Source organism: Mustela erminea, chromosome 7, assembly GCF_009829155.1.
Source record: "Mustela erminea isolate mMusErm1 chromosome 7, mMusErm1.Pri, whole genome shotgun sequence".
Taxonomy (NCBI): domain Eukaryota; kingdom Metazoa; phylum Chordata; class Mammalia; order Carnivora; family Mustelidae; genus Mustela; species Mustela erminea.
The window spans coordinates 34,064,601-34,086,593 of record NC_045620.1 but is presented as its reverse complement, the minus strand read 5'-3'; the positions used below and the strand labels follow the sequence as shown (position 1 = coordinate 34,086,593).

Sequence of the window (21,993 nt, the reverse complement as noted above, 5' to 3'; positions counted from 1 at the left end):
TCATGATCAGGAGGGGCAGAGGGACAGGGAGAAAAAATCTCAAGCAGACTCTGTGCTGAGTACAGAGCTCGATGTGGGGCTCAATCTCACAACCATGATATCACGACCTGAGCTGAAACCAAGAGTCAGATGTCCAAGGGCCTGCACCACCCAGGCACCCCTGGCCTTGTCACTTTTGGCAGTGTAGGGTTGGGCAAGTCATTTAACTCTCTGCCTCAGTTTCTTCATCTTTATATATGAAGATGTGTCTCTACTGGGTGTCATAATATTATGTACATTGTAAGGTTGTTTAAAGGATCAAATAAGTTAACAGTTATAAAGTACTTAGAATAGTCCCTGTCACAGAGTGAGTAGGTGGGTCTAAAATAAATAAAGTCTAAGGGCACCTGGGTGGCTCAGTAGGTTAAAGCCTCTGCCTTCGGCTCAGGTCATGATCCTAGGGTCCTGGGATCGAGCCCTACATCGGGCTCTCTGCTCAGCAGGGAGCCTGCTTCCCTTCCTCTCTCTCTGCCTGCCTCTCTGCCTACGCATGATCTCTGTCTGTCAAATAAATAAATAAAATCTTTAAAAAAATAAAATAAATAAAATTTTTAAGTTTGTATAATACTACCCATGAATAATAATAATAAATGTGCCAGAATTTATAAAATCTCCACTCCATTCCTCCTAGGAGCTAGTCCACTATGTCCTATGTAGAATAAACATTTAGTAAATGTTTGCTGAATAAGCATTGTTTTTATAAAATAATTGCCTCAGTAGTCATCACATACCTTTGCAATGATGCATTGCAATTCTGAAATGCCCTTCAACTCTTTTTTTAGACTTGCCATCCAGGTTCATGGCAGACATTACTGACAATGGCTATCCCAATGTTCTACTTGGTAGTAAATTAAAAATACATATATAATATAACATAATAACAATATTATGAAATAGCCAGAAATCATTTGGAGCCCAACATTCTGATATGGTGTCATGAGATTACAGATAGCAGAAGGTCATATGATAATATTTTTATAAAATGTAAGATGAAAAGGATTGTCACCAATGGCTTTTACTCTGTCCCCCCAAAGCATCATTAAAGCACAAGTTCTGAAACTGCTTCCAGTGATGGCAGAACTTATATCAATTCAACAAATCACCCCTACTTATCTACCATGGCCTGCTCGTGGCCAGTGGTATTGAAGTGGAAGCGATGATCCCTGGGACCCATGGCTGGGAATGAAGTTGGGGAGGCAGGAACCTAAAGGAGGAAATTAACCAGCCTACACAACTCACGGTGGTAGAACTCTGCCTTTTGGGGGGGGGGGAGGCTTCTTTGGATGGGTAAGTCCTACTCTGGTTGCATTATTAAGTTACATCCATCAGCAAAATTCTCCCTAGAAGCATTATGCCCAAGGGAAGGATTGCATATTTTTTGTTCACCAAGAAATTGCAAAGTGGGGGCGCCTGGCTGGCTCCGTTGGAGAAGCATGCAACTCTTGATCTCGGGTTGTGAGTTTAAGCCACACGTTGGGCGTAGAGATGACTTTAATAAATAAAACCCTAAAAAAAATGGCTGACTGGAGGCATAGGGTCCAAACAGTGTGCATGGGAATGTTTTCTTTGGCTCCCCCAAGGTTGCCAAAGATTTTAATAAAGGAGATTTTATGTTAATAAAATAAATTTCTTGCTTTTCTTGAAAAATCAGATCGGCAGTGTTGAGCCTGCATTCCCTATGTTGAGCTAGAAGGGAATGGTTTCTGTCCCTTTTAGGAGGTTCCCTCGTCATTCATTTCGGCTTCACCTGTCTCACTCCTGCAGGCATTTGGATTTGTGGGGCACTTGAGAAAACTGGAATTCCATAGATGTTTGGCCACAAAATTCATAAAGAAGATGCATGTACATTGCACAGAATAGACTGAAGTAAAGGGAATATGGGAAAGAACCCTGGGATATCAGCAAAGTCATCCACTAGGCCTGGTTATCTGCATGGAATAAGGTAGGAGAAAGCTTCCCAGCCTTCCCAGCCTGCGGTCACCAAAGTCAGCTGCCTGGGAAATGGGAAGAAGGGGCTCCTGTTCCACAGGCATCTGACCTTCCCCATCTATATCTAGGCAGGTTTCTGGAACCGTGTGGGAGATAAATCACATTTTTTCCCCAATGTGGCAGCTGGCTAAAATTAGTCCTCTGAAGAAAGATAGGATAAAAGAAAATTCTGACAGAGGGAAAAAGAGGTGATGGCAAGCCAGCTTTCATGAAGGCAATAGTATGTGGCTTTTTTTTGGCAACCAAACTTAATGTCTTGGGAGTATCAGGCTGGAAATGTGTTCAAAATGAATCCAGCAAGCTTATTTTCGCCTTGTATCTGGTTTTGCAGACATTCTGTGTAGCTGTACGCCCTTGGGAAACCAAGTTCAATCATCAACTTGAGTCAAGTGGAAGGAAAAATAAATCTCTGCTTATCAAGGTTATGCAAGACAAAGCCGCAGGTCTTGGAAACTGACATCATGCATCAATTCAGAGAGATTTTTTTAAAAGCAGATAAATGTTGAATAAACACACAGGCAAACATGTTACAGTTATCACTGAGGATAAAGAGACCACCAAGGTTTGGCGCTGGATTGTGAGGTAATCTTTGGAGAAATGCTTCTTTAGTTAACACCCCAGATATGACCCCCCGGGTCACACACCCAGATGCCTCCGGGAAGGTGGAAGACACGGCAGAACCCCCAGAGGGCGCCATTCACACTATACAGTCCTTTGTTTTTAAAGATTCTATTTTAAGTAATCTCTGAGCCTAGCACGGGGCTTGAACCCTGAGATCAAGAGTTGCACGCCCCACTGACAGCCAGCCAGGTGTCTCTCAGAGTATACATGAATAGGCAGTTAATGGGAAGGATGGAAATGAGCAAAGCTGACAAGACTTAATACAACAAGGCAAAGTGGGGCCATGGTCAGAGTTGGAAAGGGAGGTCTTGGAAAGGGGCAGCTGCCACTCAGCTTCAGTCTATTATTGAATAGGCTTCAAGAAAAGCTGGAAAACAAATTGTGTGTGTATGTGTGTATGTGTGTGTGTGTGTGAAATCCCCTAATTTGAAATCACTGAGACCAAACAAATCACATCTTCAGACCACCTTTGGCCCAGAAGCTGCCCATCTGTACGCCATGCTTGGCAGTTTGTCTAGAATTCGAGGACTGTGTCAGGGTGAGCAATGCACCCACAGCAATGGTGTTGTGAGAGCGGCATGCTGGGAAATGCAGTGGCCCAAATAACCTGCAGCCCACCATGCCCCACCTGCTTGCCCCAGCAGCCAGACAAAGCGGAGAGCAAAGGGTGGCCAAGGAGAATGCTAGACTAAGGAATCCGGGGGCTCCTCAACAGTTTTTGTTTCTGCCTTTTTTTTTTGCTTGATACTTGTCAGGTGTCTCTTATGATTATTTATTTATTGTATTTATTTATTTAGTGAGAATCTATGATGGCAAATATTTCAGACTGATGTTTAAAATACTGTGTTAACCAAGGGCTGGTGAGTACAAATTCTAATTGACCCTTCCCTCATGGAGAGTGTTTACAGAAGCAGCTGTAGATCAGTGAGTGTGAGGTGGTTTTAGACACACCAGCCTCATTACAGCCAGTGTCAGCTGCCTACTCAACTCCACTGTAAAGCAAAGAAATCTAAGCTGTTATTAAAGGTCTTTACTAGGGGCACCTGGGTGGCCCTGTTGGTTAAGCATCTGTCCTTGGCTCAGGTTATGATCTCAGGGTTCTGGGATTGAGCCCCACATCAGGCTCCATGCTCAGTTGGGAGTCTGCTTCTCTCTCTCCCTCTTTGCTCTCTCTCTCAAATAAATAGATAAGTAAATCTTTTTTAAAAAGGTCTTTACTAAAGACTTTATTAAAAGTCATATAACTTGCTAGAGGCCACACAGTTGACAGTTGGATTAATGTCTGAATATGTGTTAAGAGTCTAAAATCTGAGTTTCACTGCTGTCCTACTTCACTCCGAATTTTAAGCTAATAGTAACTTTTAAGGAACCACAAAAGTAACTTAATTTGCAGCTGAAATTTAGAGATGTATAAATATAAACATCATTCCCAAAGAGTTAACTTTGTTACACTAAAAAGGCATTCCTGTATAAAAAGCTAAATGAGTTAAATAGAACAGCTAAACGCAAGAACTGAAAAACAAAAAATGCCTATAGTAGTAATACAATATTAGAGGAAAGGTTTTGACCTCATCACTGAAAGGTTGAATAATTCCCCTTTACAGATATTTGAGCTGATGTCCAAAAACCAAATTCCTTGTCCCTATCAAAAGAATCAGTGGGGGTCAACACCTGTGACTCTGTTTCTGCCTAGCCTTTCCTCAAATAGTCTTTTTTTAGGAGTTTGAATAAAATAAGCATGAAATACTTTCCTATTTTACTGGAAATTGTGATAGAAACAACAGAACAAGAAATGTCAGTTTTCTCAATATAATGGAGAGCTTCCTGGAATCCAGTTAAATACATTTCAAGGAAAGAAGGTTCAGAAGATAGTATGTTAGTTAGTTGCACTAGATTTTGCTTAGTTGGATGGAGAAAATTGTGAAGAATGAACTACAGCAGCAGGTGCCTTCCCTCTAGTGGCCAAACGGAAGCACTACAACATTTTTCCTTCCTGATACGGAATAATGGTCTTGTTAAAACCAAGATTTTTAAAGATTTATATCTTTTCTCCTTCCAACATGAACAGGAGTGACTTTAAAATATAACACAGGTGGGCCATTAAGAGGATAACTGGAAAGGTTCCCCCCCCTTTTTTTAACAAGTTTTGCAGAAGGAGATGATGCTATTTGGTACATCGTTGAAAAGATTTCCATCCAGTGCACTGAAAATATGGACCCCATAATCAAGCGATAGAAAACAAGGATTTGAGGAGTTTGGAGAATTTATTTGAGAGTGTAATATAGTTAAGTAAGGGGTCTTCCAAATACCAAATATTTATTGTACTGTTGGAGGTGTTGTGCTGCCTGAGTCACATAAAAAGTATAGGCCCTTCCATGTAGTGGTTAGGATGACAGCATCTTGATTCAGCATTGTATTATTCAGATGAGTAAGGGGTAAGGTCATCAGCTTTTGCTGAATATCAAGGTCAAGGCTTATAATTTCTTCATGTAGAAATCCAGTCCACTCCAGACAGATGGGGGCTTTTCCCTCCAGATAGAACTTCCTCAAACACACATACAACTGACACCTTGAATTTATATTCCCTGAATGAAATTAAATAATGCATCCACTGCACATTTCTAAGGAATTAAAAACACTTCTAAAAACCTCCAATGTGAAGCATTTCAGAATGAAGTAAACTAATATTTGCAGCCCAATTTGAAATGCATCAAAAAATAAGATAGACTAATGAATGGATAGAGGAATGGTTAAAAATTGATATAAATGTGATACAGCAAATGCATCAAAATGTAAATTGTGGAATCCAGGTGATTGATATATAGATGTTCATTATACAGTTCTTTCAACATTTGGGTACATTTGAGAATTTTTATAACAAATGATAACAAAACCTTATTGTGAAGAGTCCACCAGAGTGAGTTAGAAGCAGGACACAGCTTTAAGGAGCTAAATAAATACATCTGTTGACTTCCGTTTTTGTCATATCTGTGATCACGTAAAAAGTCATCAGCATTCACATGGTATCTTTGCTGAAACATTTGTAACAGCTGTTTACATGCATATGCATGAATTTTTATTAATGTTACTTCCTCCAGATTGTAAGGGCTATGAGAACACCTGATTTTTCTCATCATTATATAAATTATTAATATATATTAATATATTATTCTTATACAATTATTTTATATTGCATATATAATATATATTATTAATATATGTATTGCATATATAATATATTATTAATATATATTGTATTTATTAACATATATGTCCTGTATAATATAGTATAGGATACAATGCCCAGCATGGTGACTGACAAAGTTGTGTTCAAAAATCTTTTTATTGGATGAATAAACGAAGAAATCTGCCTTTTATTTTCAGCTCATGTATGATCACTACAAACACTACCAATGACAAGGGCCTGAAACTAAAGAACCACCTTATGTTACCATAAGAAACAGCTTTTTTTGAATGAATGAGTCAGTGAGTGAGTGGAGATGCTGTCCTTGTCTGTAGAGAATCTGCATTTAATTCAGAATTATCGCAGTTTATTTAGAAGGAGATTAAAGGGAGACACTATTTTATGTCTGTTACCTTTGTTATTGTTCCTGCCAATTTTAATGTATTAGAAATATTTGATACAGTCTTTTTTCTGAAATCAGAAAAAAAATGAACTCTTTATAGTTGGGCAGAAATCATGAATTTTTCTTTTTTAAAATGAATGTAGACCAACCACCCTTAACATTCATCCTGTGGGGATGTATTTTTCAATTTATCTAAGTCAAATCACTTGGTAAGTACTCTGGTGGTCAATCACTCACAAAACAGATTCTGGACAATTCCCTGAGAAAAGAGTTTCTCCTGGAGCCCTGCTGGGGTCCTGTGATGAAGGTGACATTTAGAGTGCATGGAATCATGGTTTTTTATTTATTTATCTATCTAGTATTATTCTTTTAAGATTCTAAGTTCACTTAGAGAGAAAGAGAGAATGAGCAGGGGGAGAGGCAGGCTCCCCACTGAGCCAGGAGCCCGATGTGGGGCTTGACCCCAGGACCCCGACATCATGACCTGAGTCGAAGGCAGATGTTCAACCCACTGAGCCACCCAGGCGCCCCTGAATAATGTCTTTTTAATTCTATGTGGGGAGAGCCCCAAGTGAGCCACAGATGTAGGAAATGCCTGTCCCTTCACCAGCAGCAAAACATGACTAACAAACTCATTAGAAATGCAAATGCACCCCAGACCTACTCTCAGAAACTCTCAGGGCCAGCAATCTGTGCTTAGGAAGTGATTGGGGTTATTCTAAAGGATGCTTAAGTCTGAAGGCCTTGTTACTCAGAATCTGGTCCTATAGGTCAGTAGCAGCAGGTTTACTCGGAAGGCCCTTAGCGTCTGGGTGGCTCAGTGGGTTAAAGCCTCTGCCTTCAGCTCAGGTCATGATCCCAGGGTCTAGGGATTGAGCCCCCGCATTGGGCTCTCTGCTTAGCATGGAATCTGCTTCCCTTCCTCTCTCTCTGCCTACCTCCCTGCCTATCAAATAAATAAATAAAATCTTAAAAAAAAGAAATGCAGAATTTTGTGCCTTGCTTCAGAACATGAAATCTGGATTTGCACTGAAACAAGATCCCCAGGGGATCTGTCTGCATTCAAAAATTGGAGAAGCCTTATTCTAGAGAGTGAAAAACTGCCATTGAGAGTCACACTTTTACAGCCCCTATAGTATGGGGCCTGCATGGACTGTGATATTTGAATTTCTGGGTGTAGCGTTGTTTTGGGCAGATGAACCCAAAGCTCCTTATTTGAATCCCTTGAAATTTGAAAAATTGATATGGAGGAAATTTGTAAAAGCAGTGAGATTGGACCAATACTTGAGTAGTTTCAACTCAAATTCATATATGGTCTTCTCTTGAGAACTCATTTAAAAAGCTCTAGTTCCTCCACTTTTTGCTTACTGATCATAGGCAAGTCAATCTACCATGCAACTGCTCCCCTCTTTTAAAAATGGGGATTACATGTTGTCTAGTTAGGGCTCAGGTTTTTTCCCCCAGGGGGCCCAATAAAATGCCTTGTAAACTCCAAATCTGTATATAGAATAAAGGGACAGTGTCATTATCTAAAGGCCATCTCCAAAAAGGCAAACTTTCTCTTCTCACTTTATTGGATGCTTTAAAATTCAGGGATTGAATTTTAAACTTATAGAAACTGTTGTTTCTATAAGTTGGCATGTTGCTAAATTATTATTTGAGGAGCAAGATTTTCACTTAAAGAGAGTCCAAAATTGCCAAGAAATCTCATCTTTGATTCTAGTGCCAAGTTCTTGAACCATGGATGAGGTAATAAGCTTCTGTCTTAGAAACAGATTGATACACAATGCTTTCTCTGAAGTTAAACACGGTAACCTTATGAGTTGTACCATCTTGGATTTTTGCTATTATCTTACTGGTGAAATCCATACTAGATCATATAATTAACCTTTTTCTTCTCAAATAATCAAATCCCATCAAAGATGCCTATTTAAAAAAAAAAAAAGATGCCTATTTTGCCATATACTGAATAAGGAAATAAATTATTTTTGATACATTCCAGCTCACTTGTAAGAACACATGAGTCTGACAACTTAAAAAGTAGGCCTCTTGGAATAAATGAAATTATGGTATTACGAAACAACTTTCCCTTTCAATGTCAAAGTGATATAAAGAGCACTAACATACCTTTGCTTGTGTATTACACACACAGATGATACAGGGAACTCTTGAGAACAGAAATTTTGGCCTTGAAGTTTGAGGAAGGTTTGGGGCATTCTCTGTCTTAGATCATCACTTTGTCCAACAGTGGTAATGTCCACTTAGTGAATGAACATGGCCTTAGAACTTTTGAGCTGGAGGAACTGAATTTTGGCCAGAAGCCACTGTGCAAATTAATCAAAGGGAATGCACATAAAGAAACCTATTATATTGAAGAACAATATAATATCCAGTGATGTAAAGGCAGGGGGAATCTTGACATTTGATTCAACAAAAAAATTCAATTCAAAGGATGCTGCCATTTAAGGTAAAGGTCTTATATTCTGTGGTTAGTTATCCAAGCCACATGCTATAGAGGACAGAAAGAGGCAAGAAGGGTAGTCCTTGTTTACAGTTACTAGAAAATCGCAATTTCTTTATTGAGGTAGCACAATGGGGTGGAGTGTGGTCCCTTGCTACTCAAAGTATGCTCTGTGGAACAATGGCATTATCCCATTCCCTGGGGCTTGTGAGAGGTGCTGAGCTTCATCCCACCCCAGACCTGCTGCCTCAGGATGTCCTCCCCGGTTGGCACATCAGACTTGTAGAAATGCTGGTGTAGAACATGAGTTCCGGAGCTAGATGGCTTGGATTTCAACACTAACTCTCCTCCTTACTGATTGTGTGACACTGGCTGAGAAATCGAAGCTCTCAGTATTCAGTTTCCTCATCTGCTAAATGGGAATAATCATAGTAACCAAGACATATGGATATTTTAAGATGTAAGTGTGTTAATCCATGAAAGGGCTCAGAACGGTACTAGGTACGCTGTAAGCGCTCAGTAAAATGCTTCTGCATTCCCCAACATGCTAAAACAAGTCATGTTCAAGTACTGCTTGTGGACATTAAAGATGTCACGTAATATTTTGTATTCAATACATTGGATATTTACTTTTCTCTTTACAGGTATATTTTAAAAATAGAAAATCAGGAGTGTTACTGATTTCTCATCAGGCATTTCTATAAACGCATGAAAACATTAGGGTTGTGAAACCATTTTTAAAAATTAATATTTTCTAAAAGAAAAAACATAGATGCATCTACTTGTTAGAAGGACATACACCAAAAATGTTATCTCCAACATTACTCAGGGCCTTTTTGGTTTTTTTGGGGGGGGGAGAATTATTATGTTTAAAAAATTTTTATATACCTTTTTTTAAATGAAGAAATAGTTATAAATATTTTAAAACCTTTGTTATAATTCAGATTAGGCAACTTTCTACAATTTTACTAACCCAGTGTCCTGAATGATGACTTTAAAAGACACAAAATAAACCCAGCAACTCAAATCTTTATTATTCCGTAACTTACATAAATATATGTTGGATTTATTATAGATATCTATCTATCTATCTTTCCACATGATCTGAAATGTATAGTGTTCAAAGCATGGGGGAATTTTCAACTTGCCTAGTTACTTGGTTTGCACATTACTCTATGAAGATCATTTATTAAAGTATTACAAATCTGGGAATATTTTGCCATCCAGTAAAGTCTTTAGTTTTCAAATAGAAATGACCTTTATAACTACCAAGTTAAAAGGATTATACTAAAAAAGTCTTCGTTGCTAAAATAGTGTCTCCAGTGCCTGTCATGTCCTAGATAGAATTTTCTTTTGAGAAAACCACAGCTACTTATTTTCAGTGGCCTCATTCAAACAAACTTACATCATTACAAGACAAGAGAAAGGGCACATTGGTGCTCAAAGGTGTGGAATGACTTTTCCTTCCTAGCGTTAAATGGTAAGGGCAAATGATTTTTTTTTCCTTGAGTTTCAAAAATGAGGTCATTTAGGGTTTTGATATTTCAAAGGAAAAAAATTATATTTTCTCTGTTGGACCATTTGGAATCTCTGGGATTCAATGTCTCTAAAATTATTTCTAAAACTGAAAATGTCTAAATATCCTCTAAATTTTTTTTTTATTAAAGATTTTTATTTATTTATTTGACAGAGAGAGAAATCACAAGTAGGCGGAGAGTCAGGAAGAGAGAGAGAGAGAAGCAGCCTCCCGCTGAGCAAAGAGCCCGATGCGGGGCTCGATCCCAGGACACTGAGATCATGACCTGAGCCGAAGGCAGCGGCTTAATCCACTGAGCCACCCAGGCGCCCCTAAATATCCTCTAAATTTAACGAACATTGTACATTTACTGAAATTCCTTTCTGATCACTACTGCTAGAGGAGAAACGAAAATAAAGTTGACCTAAAATGCTACTTCTGTATTTTTATATTCATTAGCGTTGCATTCTCTCTAAACAGATTTTTGATACGTGATGTTTGGTGCAAAGATAAGGCTTTGAAAGGACTACAGTGTGACAGGATCCCTGACATCTTGAAGGCCCTATGTCTCCCGTTCCTTAGAGTGACTTTTTTTTTTTTTTTTTTTTTTTTTTTGAATCACTAGAAAAAGTCTTTCTGGTGCACCATGAGTAGAACACCTCATTAAAAGACTTTTTATCACAGGGTGCCTGGGTGGCTCAGTCGTTAAGCATCTGCCTTCAGCTCGGGTCATGATCTCAGGGTCCTGAGATCAAGACCCACATCAGGTTCCCTGCTCAGCAGGAAGCCCGCTTTCTCCCTCTCCCACTTCCCCTGCTTATCTCTCTGTCAAATAAATAAATAAAATCTTAAAAAATAGAGAGAGAGACTTTTTATCTCAATTGCTGTACTATATAAGCAGAAACTGGCAGTATCTTGAAATGTTCTCTCCAACTGAGGGTTCACTCCTTGGAGAAGCTGGCTAATGAATATGTAGAAATTCATGATAGAAAAAGTGTTGTTTCTAAATAATGGCAATACATTTGAACTTTGAACTTTTATTTTCTTAGAAAATAAGACATATCCAATTGATTAAAAAAAATTCCTGTTCTCTAACTGGAGAAGGACGTTATTAAGGATTATTTCTATCTATATAAATTATCTTTACCTTGAATTATATTTTATTACATATGGTAGTGAGCTAAAGCAGGTAGAAGAGAAAAGAATTTCAGAGCTTCTGTTAGATTTCTAAGGAGAGCCTCTAATTCCATATTGGTGTTTATATGAGCAAAATGAGGCATTCACTGAATTTTCTCCTTTTAATCCTTTTGAAGGTCATTGGAAAGAAAAAGCACTATGATCTCTAAAGAACCACTAGAATTAAAGATGTGACTATTGTGAAACATTCAAATTCTGGTTCCCAGACAAAAAACTCAGAAAAGGCATTCGTTCTTGATTTTCAGTATAAAACAGCAACTATTGAGCCTTATTGGTTTCCCTATAAGCAGAACTCAACATGGCGGTGTTTAAGTGCATGATTTATTGAGAACAGGAGGAAACTGCAGGAAGGTAAGGAAAGCAGGAAAAGACTGGAAAAGAAGATTAAGTTGAAATGCTGTTTCACAGCCCGGAGTCTAGCCTCAGCCTGATCCCTTAGGGGCTCAGGAGTGTGAGCTGTAATACAGAAGTTGCCCACAAGGAAACAATGGACCTGGGCTCTTATTCTCCTGGATCTTTCCCTTGCTCACCATGGGTTGCCTCCTTCCCAGAATAACCTAGCAGACATCTCCAGCAATGTAGTTCCAGTCCTCTGGAAGTAAATACACTTCCAACGCTATGTGTGCCTCTAACATCTATGCTAGGTATCTGCTGAGGGGAGAAAAACAAATGTGAAACACCTAGGCCCCCTGTGTGAATTTTGAAGGCTTAGTCCAAGCACTCACTGCTTGTGTAGGGCTCACAGAAGGAGGGGCTTCCCACGTTCCAAGCAGAGGTTATTGGTGTCCTACCCAGACCTTCTTTATATTTATTATTTTTTTAAGATTTTATTTATTTGTTTGAGAGAGAGAGAGAACAAGCAGGGGTGGGGCAGAGGAAGAAGCAGATCCCTGCTGAGCAGAGAAATGGATTCAGGGCTGGATCCCGGGACCCTGGGATCATGACCTGAGCTGAAGGCAGACGCTTAACCAACTGAGCCACCCAGGCGCCCCTCAGACCTTCTTTTGGTGCCGCTTCACCCACGTCTACAGGGCTGCTGCAGGTGTGGGCTATAGAGGGCTCATGGCCGCAGGCTTCTCCAGAGGACTGGAGGTATATTTATGTCTGCTATTAGGCATAATTTTCTGGCAGTATAAAATTTTCCTATAACCCTATTTACTGCATACCACAAAAAGCATTATTTCTGAAACTTACCAGTCTAACTTTAAATTTCACTCTCTACAGGTTCTATGGGATACAATGCCAGCAGTGTAAATAAGAGCCTGGAAAATGTTACTCTTATGATGAATGTTATACTTTTTTTTTTCATTTTTTTCTCATGTTCAATTAGCTCAACATATTTTAGATCAAAAATTTCTAAATTTCTGTACAAGAAAGCTGGAAATAATCATAGATGTGTTAAAAAATGTATTTACATATGTTCCCTTAAGAGCTTTTAAAAGAGTGGAGTATTTGGAATATCCGGTAATAGGGGTTACAAAAATAAACTATGATATGGCTATATGATAGAAAACCATGAAATCATTAAAGTGTATGTCACAGAAGAATATTTAATGACATGGAAAATATTTGCATTAAGTGAAAATAAAGGGTCAAAACACAGATTGTGAATATTATCCTATTTTATGAGAAAGTAATAACTGTGCTATTTAGCTAGTCTTTTTATACCTAGTATAAAAAGCTATCTTTAGATAGCTTAGATCTCGGTGGCTTAGGTGTTTGAATTATAGGTAATATCTTTGGGATTTGCTTTTCTCATGTTTAGTTCAAAATTTTCCTGTGATAAACCTAGGTTTCTTTTGGAATAAGAAAAAGAGTTATTTAATAAATTATATCAACCTGGGGTGCCTGGGTGGATTAGTTGGTTAAGCATCTGACTCTTGGTTTTGGCTCAGGTCATGATCTTGGAATTGTGGCATCAGGCCCCAAGTTGGGCTCCACGCTTAGTGGGCAGTCTGTTTCCCCCTCTTCTGGCCCTCTCCCCACCACTTGCATGCTCACTCTGTCTCTCAAATAAATAAATAAATCTTAAAAATGATAAATTATATCAACTTTAATGGACTTGGGTATTAGGTAGAGTTATCTAAACAATTTTCAAGATTTCTTTCCCTCATTCTGATAGTTCTCCATTTTTTCTCATCTTTCTCCATGAATTTATCTTCAGAATACTCAAATGAAGTATGAAAATAGCTTATTTCTTTCACTATTTTTAATATTGATGTCACCTTCAATCATTAAACTATGTTTCACTTTTTTGAAAACTAAAAGACTACCAGTCTACATAGAAGTTTTATATTTTTAAATTTTGCTTCTAATATTTCTAGTCCCTTCCTTGATTACTCTTTGCATTGTGACACCTAATTTTTAAAAAAATATACCAATTATTTGGAAATATGTATTATAGTATATAAGTATACAGCATAAGAGTAGTAGTAAACATTTTATGGCCCATACTACACACTAGGTATTTATATTAAGGACTTTATGTATTCTACGAAGTCACAAAAGCACTTTGAAAATCCTGCACTCTAAAGACAAAAAATGAAATACTAAATAACAGGATGATCACCTTCTTTTCTAAGTGCTTTAGTCACCTTTAAGCAATATGAAATCAGTTAGAAACTTTCACCTGAAATGGTCAGATGTGGACTGTTCAATGCTAGGGTGGGCACAGACTATCAAAAGAGGATGAAATATAAAAAATTCTGCCAATCATATAGACGTCTTATGAGATGATGCTGAGCTACATCAAAGAACTTTTCCAATGTGCTATTTTCTTCTCCCAAGGCATGATGTTATATAGGCAAAGCCAGCCACTGGGTGTGGAAATCATGCTTAATCCCACATAAGATTGGAACACTTGCTCACCTCTTTCTTTACTTCCTCTTCATCTTCCAGTGTCAAAGCAGCTAACTGTTTAGCTCTTTGCTCCATGAGATTCACATATCGTATTGGATTTGACAAAGCTTCAATCACATCTAAATAAAGAAGAGACATTTTCAGATCAAAGGTCCTGGACATATTGATAATCCACCATCCATTCATCCATCTATGCTTTCACTCATCATCTGTCTACTCACCCTTCCATCCACTAATTCATCATCCATCTTCTACTCCTCCATCTACCATGTAACTATACACTCATCCGTCCAGCATTTTGGAATTGGACAAGACTCAGGACCCTTTGCTGCAATCTCAAGAAAACAGAACTCAAAGGAGTTCAGCTCTGACAGCCAAACTGGATAGGCTTCAACCCAGATACCTCAATATTCCATAGTTTTTAGTTTCTTCTTGAGGGGTCCATCCATTCCAACAATGGTCTACACACTTGTCCTATTTGGCCGAAGTGGTGTTTTCATAAACGAAGGAAGACGTTTCACATAAAAAACCCGCTTTCCAGACTATTCAAACAACCTGAAGACTTGGCAATATGAGTACCATTCACACTTTTATGGTCTAGCTGGAGTGAGTTATGGCTGCCATCGCTGGGTGGACATATGCTCCAAGTTTGCCATAGTCACCACCACTCTCCAATACCTTACAACTGCTGCTCAACACTGTGACTATTTAAATTTATGATTCTTCGTTGACATTGTCATTGGTTAATTCCTCTAATCTTAGGATTTCACCCATGAAAAGTTCCTGGCTTCTAAAACTGGCCGAAGACAAATTCATTGTACAGACCTAGATACACTGGTGTAGTACCAAGAAGCATGGCCTAGAAATTGCTGGATCCATAAAAATAATACCACGAGTAGATAAGCATGCTCAATATTTTATTGGGACTTAATTGAAATGAAATTAAAATTTATTGACAAAGACTTGAGCAATTTAATCAACATACATACTTAAATAGAAGTGATTCTGAGGCCAGAATTTCCTGCCTGTTTTTGGTCTTGTTTTGCTTCCACTAAACCACAAAAATAAGGATGGCTCCAGGTGGAAACATTCCCTTGAGTTAGGTTTCTTACCTGCATATGTATCGGGGACATAGTCTTTCACCTCTATGTAGACAAAGACAGCTGGGAGCATCAGAGGCTGGTTCCTTTCATTCCTCAGGCAGATGTAGTGATAGCCTAGAGGAGGACATTCACACTGTGTATCACGTATTTTCTTCACAGTGTTAGTTACAACAGAGGAACATCTGTGTGATGTAAGTGTTTATTTTAGGAGACTATGGATGACGAACAGGCCACTTCTTTCTCATTTTCATCACGTGGTTTTACATGATACTATTTTTCTCAGCAGACAAGAAAACAATGTTGATTCTGATTATTCTCCTTTCCAATCATGTTTTTCCCCACAGAAGAGAATTTAAAACTCTATGTCGTGGACTGAATTATTGGTCCCAATTCTTCCCCTGTACGTGATTTCTTAACTTGGGGCCTAGCCATATGCTTGACTTTAGACAACGGGATGTCAGTGATGTGGTGCAAACAGAGACTTAAAATGCATTTGCAGTCAGGCTTGCTCTTATATGCATTCCAGGGGGCGGCCAGAAATGTCCGTACTGTGGGTACCCCGACTCCTTCCTTCCTGAAGCCTGAATGAGTGCATGTGGAACAGACCTAACTCCAGCCCTCACCCTAAAGCACAGCCTCATGGCTAAGCCCAGCCAAACCCTGCCAACCCACAGATTCATGAGCGTGAAGATAGAGCACTTGTTATAAGCCACTGAGCTTTCAGACAGCTTCCTCAGTCACCCTTGAACAATCACGTAAGGCGGTGATGGGTTTCTTGACAGCTTTGATAGCTTCTCACCACACTATCCATACCTGGCCGAATTGCTTGTACTGGCAAGATCCGGTGACCAATGAATTTACCTCCTTCTTCATAAACTGCTATCCTCAAACAGGCCAGAGAAGGAAGGACCACCTAGAGGGAAACACAGGATCCAAGTGGTTACAAGAAGGAGTGATTCCAAGAAAGAATTAGAAAGGTAATATTCAAATATGGCCTGTGTTTCCAAACTCCAGTAGAAGTTTCTAGTTGGCAAACTGATTAAAAGTGAAGTTGTTGCTCTAGAACTTGGATTTTTCAAAAGGAATCCCAGAGATATGGCTTTGTCTATGTCGTATCACCTCGTCCCGAGAGAGGGTTTGTTCCACATGTAGACCATTTACTTTTGACATGAACATTCTCAATATGGAAATGACAAAAGTTTCAATATTCATTTAAATATAAAGTTAGTAGTCTTCTCACTATTGGAGTGTCTACTCTTACATTTTCTTTTTTCTTTTTCTTTGAGAGAGAGCGCGCATGCGTGAGTAGGGAGGAGTGAGGGACAAGGGGCAGGGGCAGAGGGAGAGAGGGAGAAGCCTCCACACCAGCGTGGAGTTCCACGTGGGGCTCATTCCCATGACACCAACATCAGGACCCGAGCTAAAATCAAGAGTTGGATGTTTAGACAACCAAGCCAGCAAGGTGCCCCTACTCTTACAGTTTCAAAGCAAATTGCTTCTATACTTTCTAAGCAAAAGCAAACATGCAAAAATAGAGCTTGCCGAACAGCTTTCAAAATGAGATTACTTTATAAATAATTACCAAATTAGCAACAAGTAATTGCTCACTGCCCCCCCCCCATATAAAACATGTGTGGAGAACATGAGACTAACTGTATCCTTAAAAAACTTAATTTTGGTAACAAGAGCAAGAAAATAGTCAACATTTGCATTTGTTGACTATTTTCAAAGTGTCAGACGTTTTAAAAATGTTTTCAGTGTATTATGGAATACTTATTAATAACTCTTTGAAGTAGACACTACTATTAAATCTAATTAACATATTAAAAATAGTGGGAGCACAGGGACCTTTAACATGGATATTCTCTCTGCAGAAGACGGCCTTTCTAGATTTTCTAGCCAGATAGAAGCAAAGGGTATGGTAAGACAGTCTATCCACTTTCTACTGGACTAATATCTTCCTTTGTGTGACAACCAAATGTGAAGAAGGTTTGGTGAAGGCAGACAGAAAGTCCCATCGAATGGAAAGACTTTAACTCTATCAGACAGAATCCGGACAAGACAAAATGACCAGCTGCCAGAGGCTAGAGGTTATAGGAATAGGAAATTTAATTAATTTTTTTTTTTAGGAAGTACGGACTTCCTTCTCTGTGCTGCCCTATTATTCCCCACTTCCCACTTTACTTTTTTTCAATTACAGTGAAAATATATCCTTTACCACTTGTATTATGAGAGAATATGAGTTAATTTATATGTTTGTCTGGTCTTCCAAATGACATATTTTAGAATTAAGTGATTCACAACACAATTCTGAAAATCTAAACAAGTGATTCACAGAGATCCGGAACAGTTAAGATAGCCCCCAAAGTGATATTGCTTTATAAATATGTAAATTCCCAAATTAAGCAACAAATAATTCTTCGCCTAATTTTTTTCCTCAGGGTGAAACACCTAGAATATGCAGTTACATCTCATATCAAGGATATGAGACCAACCTTTTTGAACACAATGGGCTCTTCTTCCCAGACGGGATTTACAGCATTTCCTTGTGATGTTTTGGTCTTAAATGCCTTCCTCCTCGTGTCCACAGGCAAACCAAACATATCCACTTCTACGTAAGTCCCGACTTTCTTATCGGAAAGAAACTGACCTGAAATAATCTAGAAAATAATAAAAAAAGAGCTCTTGATAAATGAGTTAAGTGATATAAGAAAATACGTTAGGAGGTACAAATGATGGTGGGATCATAACCAAAAAGGAATAGAGGCAAGAGTACAAAGAAAATTCTTCTTTTGACTAAGGAATTGGTAGATGCACATTGAAAATGCTAAGGTTAGAAGAAGTCGGTTAATAAGACAAAATTGTATAAGAGGAAATAAATGAACAAATACCAAATGTTTGATGAGATTATACCTTTTTTACTTGAGATACATCTGTTAAATGTTGAAGATTGATCTTCGAGCCAACTGAATATAAAGGTTTTTTCTAATACTCAAAGATGTTATAAGAGAAAAAAGAATTCTCATTTTAGCATGATTGTAAATGAAGTTAAAGGGTTATTTAAGAGTACAAATTTAAAATGTAACAAAGTAGAAACTCTAGCATTTAAAAAGCTTTTTTTGGTTCATGAAATTGAACTTGAGGGAGTAGTTATAGCACTATGCTATTCAGTTCTCAGAGTTATAACATTTAAATTTTTATTTATTTATTTTTAAAAGTAGGCTCCAAGGTGGGGCTTGAACTCACAACCCTGAGATCAAGACCTGAGCTGAGATCAAGAGTCAGACGCTTAACCAACTGAGCCACCCAGGTTGACTATTTTCAAATAGCCAGAGTTGTTACATTTAAATAAAAAGCCATAATGATAACAAAAATAAAACCCAAATATTGACTTTAAGTCACCAAGTCCAGTTTATCATTACTGTTAACACCAACATGTTAGCCATCTATACAATTATGGGTATCCTGGCTTAGTTATAAAATTTATGGATATTATAGAGTTCAAAGAGCTTAATACCACATAATCTGGTGGCCAGGAGCTTTCTGAGCTCAAGTCCGTGAAAGAGGACAGAATTACCAAGACTTTGGTGGGGCCAGAAGTGGGACAGGGCGTCAGCCTGAGAATGGCCCTCAGAGGCTCAGGGAGGCCTTGAGCTCTAATGCTGATGTGGTCAAAAATTCCAAACTGGTTAGAGAGAAAAAGGAGGAAGACGCTGTCTGAATTTTGCCCCCAGGATCGGTCATTTCTCTTGAATGTTCTCTTTAGCCTGAATGCCTGGGACCTGCCAGGAACAATCTCTATTTAATTTGAGATTCTAAGTGAGAACAACTTAGCAGACATTTTATGTGAGTCACACTGGGAAATCAGGTGCACCGAAGATTCTGTGTGCTTATGGTGTGTTTGATTAAAGCAGAAGTTCTTAACGAAATTAATGACACTGACCTTCAATGTTCCCATCAGTACAATAGGATGGTGGAACACCTTTTGAGGTCCTGAGTCCGTTAGGACACTAGGAAGTCTATGACAGAAGGTCAAAACACAGGCACGAGGGGACGGACACGAGCTGCCCCTTGGCTCTGGCTGTCACACGAAAGGTAGGACGGGATGGCAGCCTGGCCTGTCCGCTTCAAGGACAGTGACAATTCTATGGCAGTGTCTCTATTCTGGACTCAGGCAACCCTTCCCATCTGTTTGGGTCTCAACTCTTTCCCCTCAACTCACTTTCCTGTTTCTACATCATCGTCTTCTAACTACTTACACCTCCATCGTAGAATTTTTAAATAATATTTTAAAAGATTATTTATTTATTTGTTTGAGAGAGAGAGTGTGCAAGGAGGAGCCAGAGGGAAAGGGACATGCAGACTCCCGGATGAGCATGGAGCCAGACGCGGGGCTCAATCTCACGACCCTGAGATCATGACCTGAGCCCAAACCTAGGGTCAGACATTTAAAAGACTAAGCCACTCAGGTGCCCTGATTTAAAAAATAAATAAGTAAATAAGCAAGCAAACGCGCATAAAACAAGATGACCTGGCAGACAAAAACAAAATTATTAGTTTGATCCAACTGTAACAACAACTGACAAGGGTTCTAAAAATAACTTTGTTGGTGTGTCGTGCTTAAGGGTTTATCTTAATCAAACTCGGCAGGAATGAAACATCCTTTGCTGAAAAGAATTTCCTAAAATAAACATAATCTCTAAGCTCTAATTCTGCCAACTCCACTCTTCAGATACATGGCATGAAATAATTTCAAAGGATATAATTTTGAGACACTTCATTGAAATTTCGAGACACTTCATTGAATTTTTAACCTTTTATGTCAAGGGACATAAATTTTAAATAAAAAATGGATTCAACCAGCTTAGGGTAGACAGAAATTAGCGGAACTATTATTATTTATTTTTTTTTTTTTACATAGGTTTTCATATGCCTTTCGCTTAAGGTCAGTCTGAAAATTGCATTTATATCCAATAAAAAAAAGTTTCTTAATTCCACAGTTACCCATCTAAACAGGAAAGAAAGGCAACTTTAAAGACATTGTAACTGAAATGGCTACAACAAACAAGAGGTTATAGAATTCATGTAAAAAGCTCCTTATAAAATGATTTTTCATTCACAGTACAAAATATTTTCTTACAGCTAAAAAAAAGTTTTATCTGATGTAACATTAATTTCAAAGACTGCAGAAATAATTGTGAATTAATATTTTAGAGTCAGATGTATGTTTAATGAAGCAATTATTTTACTTAGTATCATTACTCTGTTTTAAGTCCCTGAATCCTCTGATAGATTTTTAAAGAGGTAACTTGTGAGCTTTTATTCAATATTTAGTAATTTACTGAGAGAATACCTTTTTTCTCCAGTTTTGCTCACGGTGGCTATTTTGCTAGAACTAATGGAGAAAAAAAAGACCAGAAGATTTTTCCAAAATGGGTCGCTGATATTTGTACCAAAAGAAAGGACCAACCATAGTGACTCTAACCAACTTGGTTTATTGATTTAGGGTCTAATTTTTATCCTATTAAAGCATAGGGCTTAGCCCCTTCATCTCATGCATGTGGCTTCCGAAATTTTCATTCACATTTAGTCCTTAAAGGAAAAATGCATACAGGAGGTAGAGATATTGCTAGCTCTAAATTTTTAATGAATAAACTACTTCTTTACGCAAAATAGCTAGTGTTTGAGACTTTTTTGGGGGACAATTTTATAATAGAGAAGTACATACCTTGACAGATAAAGTGTTGGCCACTATCCCATCCACGATGCCTTCGGTGAAGGGATCAAAATGCTTGTCAGGTCTCCTCATGAACTCTGGTTTTAATCTGTAGCCACTTTTCCCATTGTATTCGTACATCCCCATATTTATTTGCATAGCGAGGTCTGAATATCAAAAACACAAACCTTATTGTGACAATAGTTGTGTTTAGAGCAAGAAAGTAAGATTGTACTGCAGTCCATTTTTACTCCCCTTTTTAAAAAGAACTATTTATTCACTGTAGAAATGTAGGAAACACAGATAAGGAAAAAAAAAAAAAAGGTCAAGCTGTAATCTCCAATGCTAGAGACAAGCCACTGCCAACTCGTTGGTATATATTTTATTTCTCTTCTTCAAATATGTTTTGAACATGTAGGATGTCTATTTCACTAAATATTTGTCTGTTTTAATTTTAACAGTTGTACAAATTCTTCATTACATAAAATGGTTGGATGAATATCATTGTTGTGAAATCTTTGAAGCCATCATTGATGGCATTATTAGGAGTGCCATTTCTAGGTCAAAACATGTGTTCCAGGAAGAAGATGTGTACATTTTGGTAAGTCTTGCCAAAATGCCCTTCAGAAAGCTCATGACACTTTAAACCTCTAATCCATGCTTCTGAGCCTTCCCCACACATCACCAACCATGAACACTAGAATTCTTTTTTTTTTTAATTTATATGAGGAAAGGATTTCCTTTTTAAAATTTGCATTTCTTTTGTTACTTACCACCTACACCTAATTACACACTGACTTCTTTCTAATGGACAAAACTTATTGCCAAAGTTTTCCTAAGGCTCAGTCAGCGCATGAAATGGATGTCCACACTAATTACAATTGGTAAGGTTTTTTAAAAAACAT

General features: G+C 38.1%; 1 protein-coding gene across 4 annotated transcripts in view; it reads right to left on the bottom strand.

The window, feature by feature from the left end:
- The window catches only part of PLCB1 (phospholipase C beta 1), a 688,962-nt gene that overhangs the window by 117,032 nt on the left and 549,937 nt on the right, over positions 1-21,993 (bottom strand). For all 4 annotated transcript variants that reach the window (XM_032351387.1, XM_032351388.1, XM_032351390.1 and 1 more), the window contains 5 exons: positions 21,101-21,255; positions 17,868-18,032; positions 16,186-16,285; positions 15,382-15,486; positions 14,279-14,388 (listed from right to left, as the gene is read on the bottom strand). In XM_032351387.1, the coding sequence (XP_032207278.1) occupies positions 14,279-14,388; positions 15,382-15,486; positions 16,186-16,285; positions 17,868-18,032; positions 21,101-21,255 (635 nt within the window). The remainder of the gene's footprint in view (positions 1-14,278; positions 14,389-15,381; positions 15,487-16,185; positions 16,286-17,867; positions 18,033-21,100; positions 21,256-21,993) is intronic.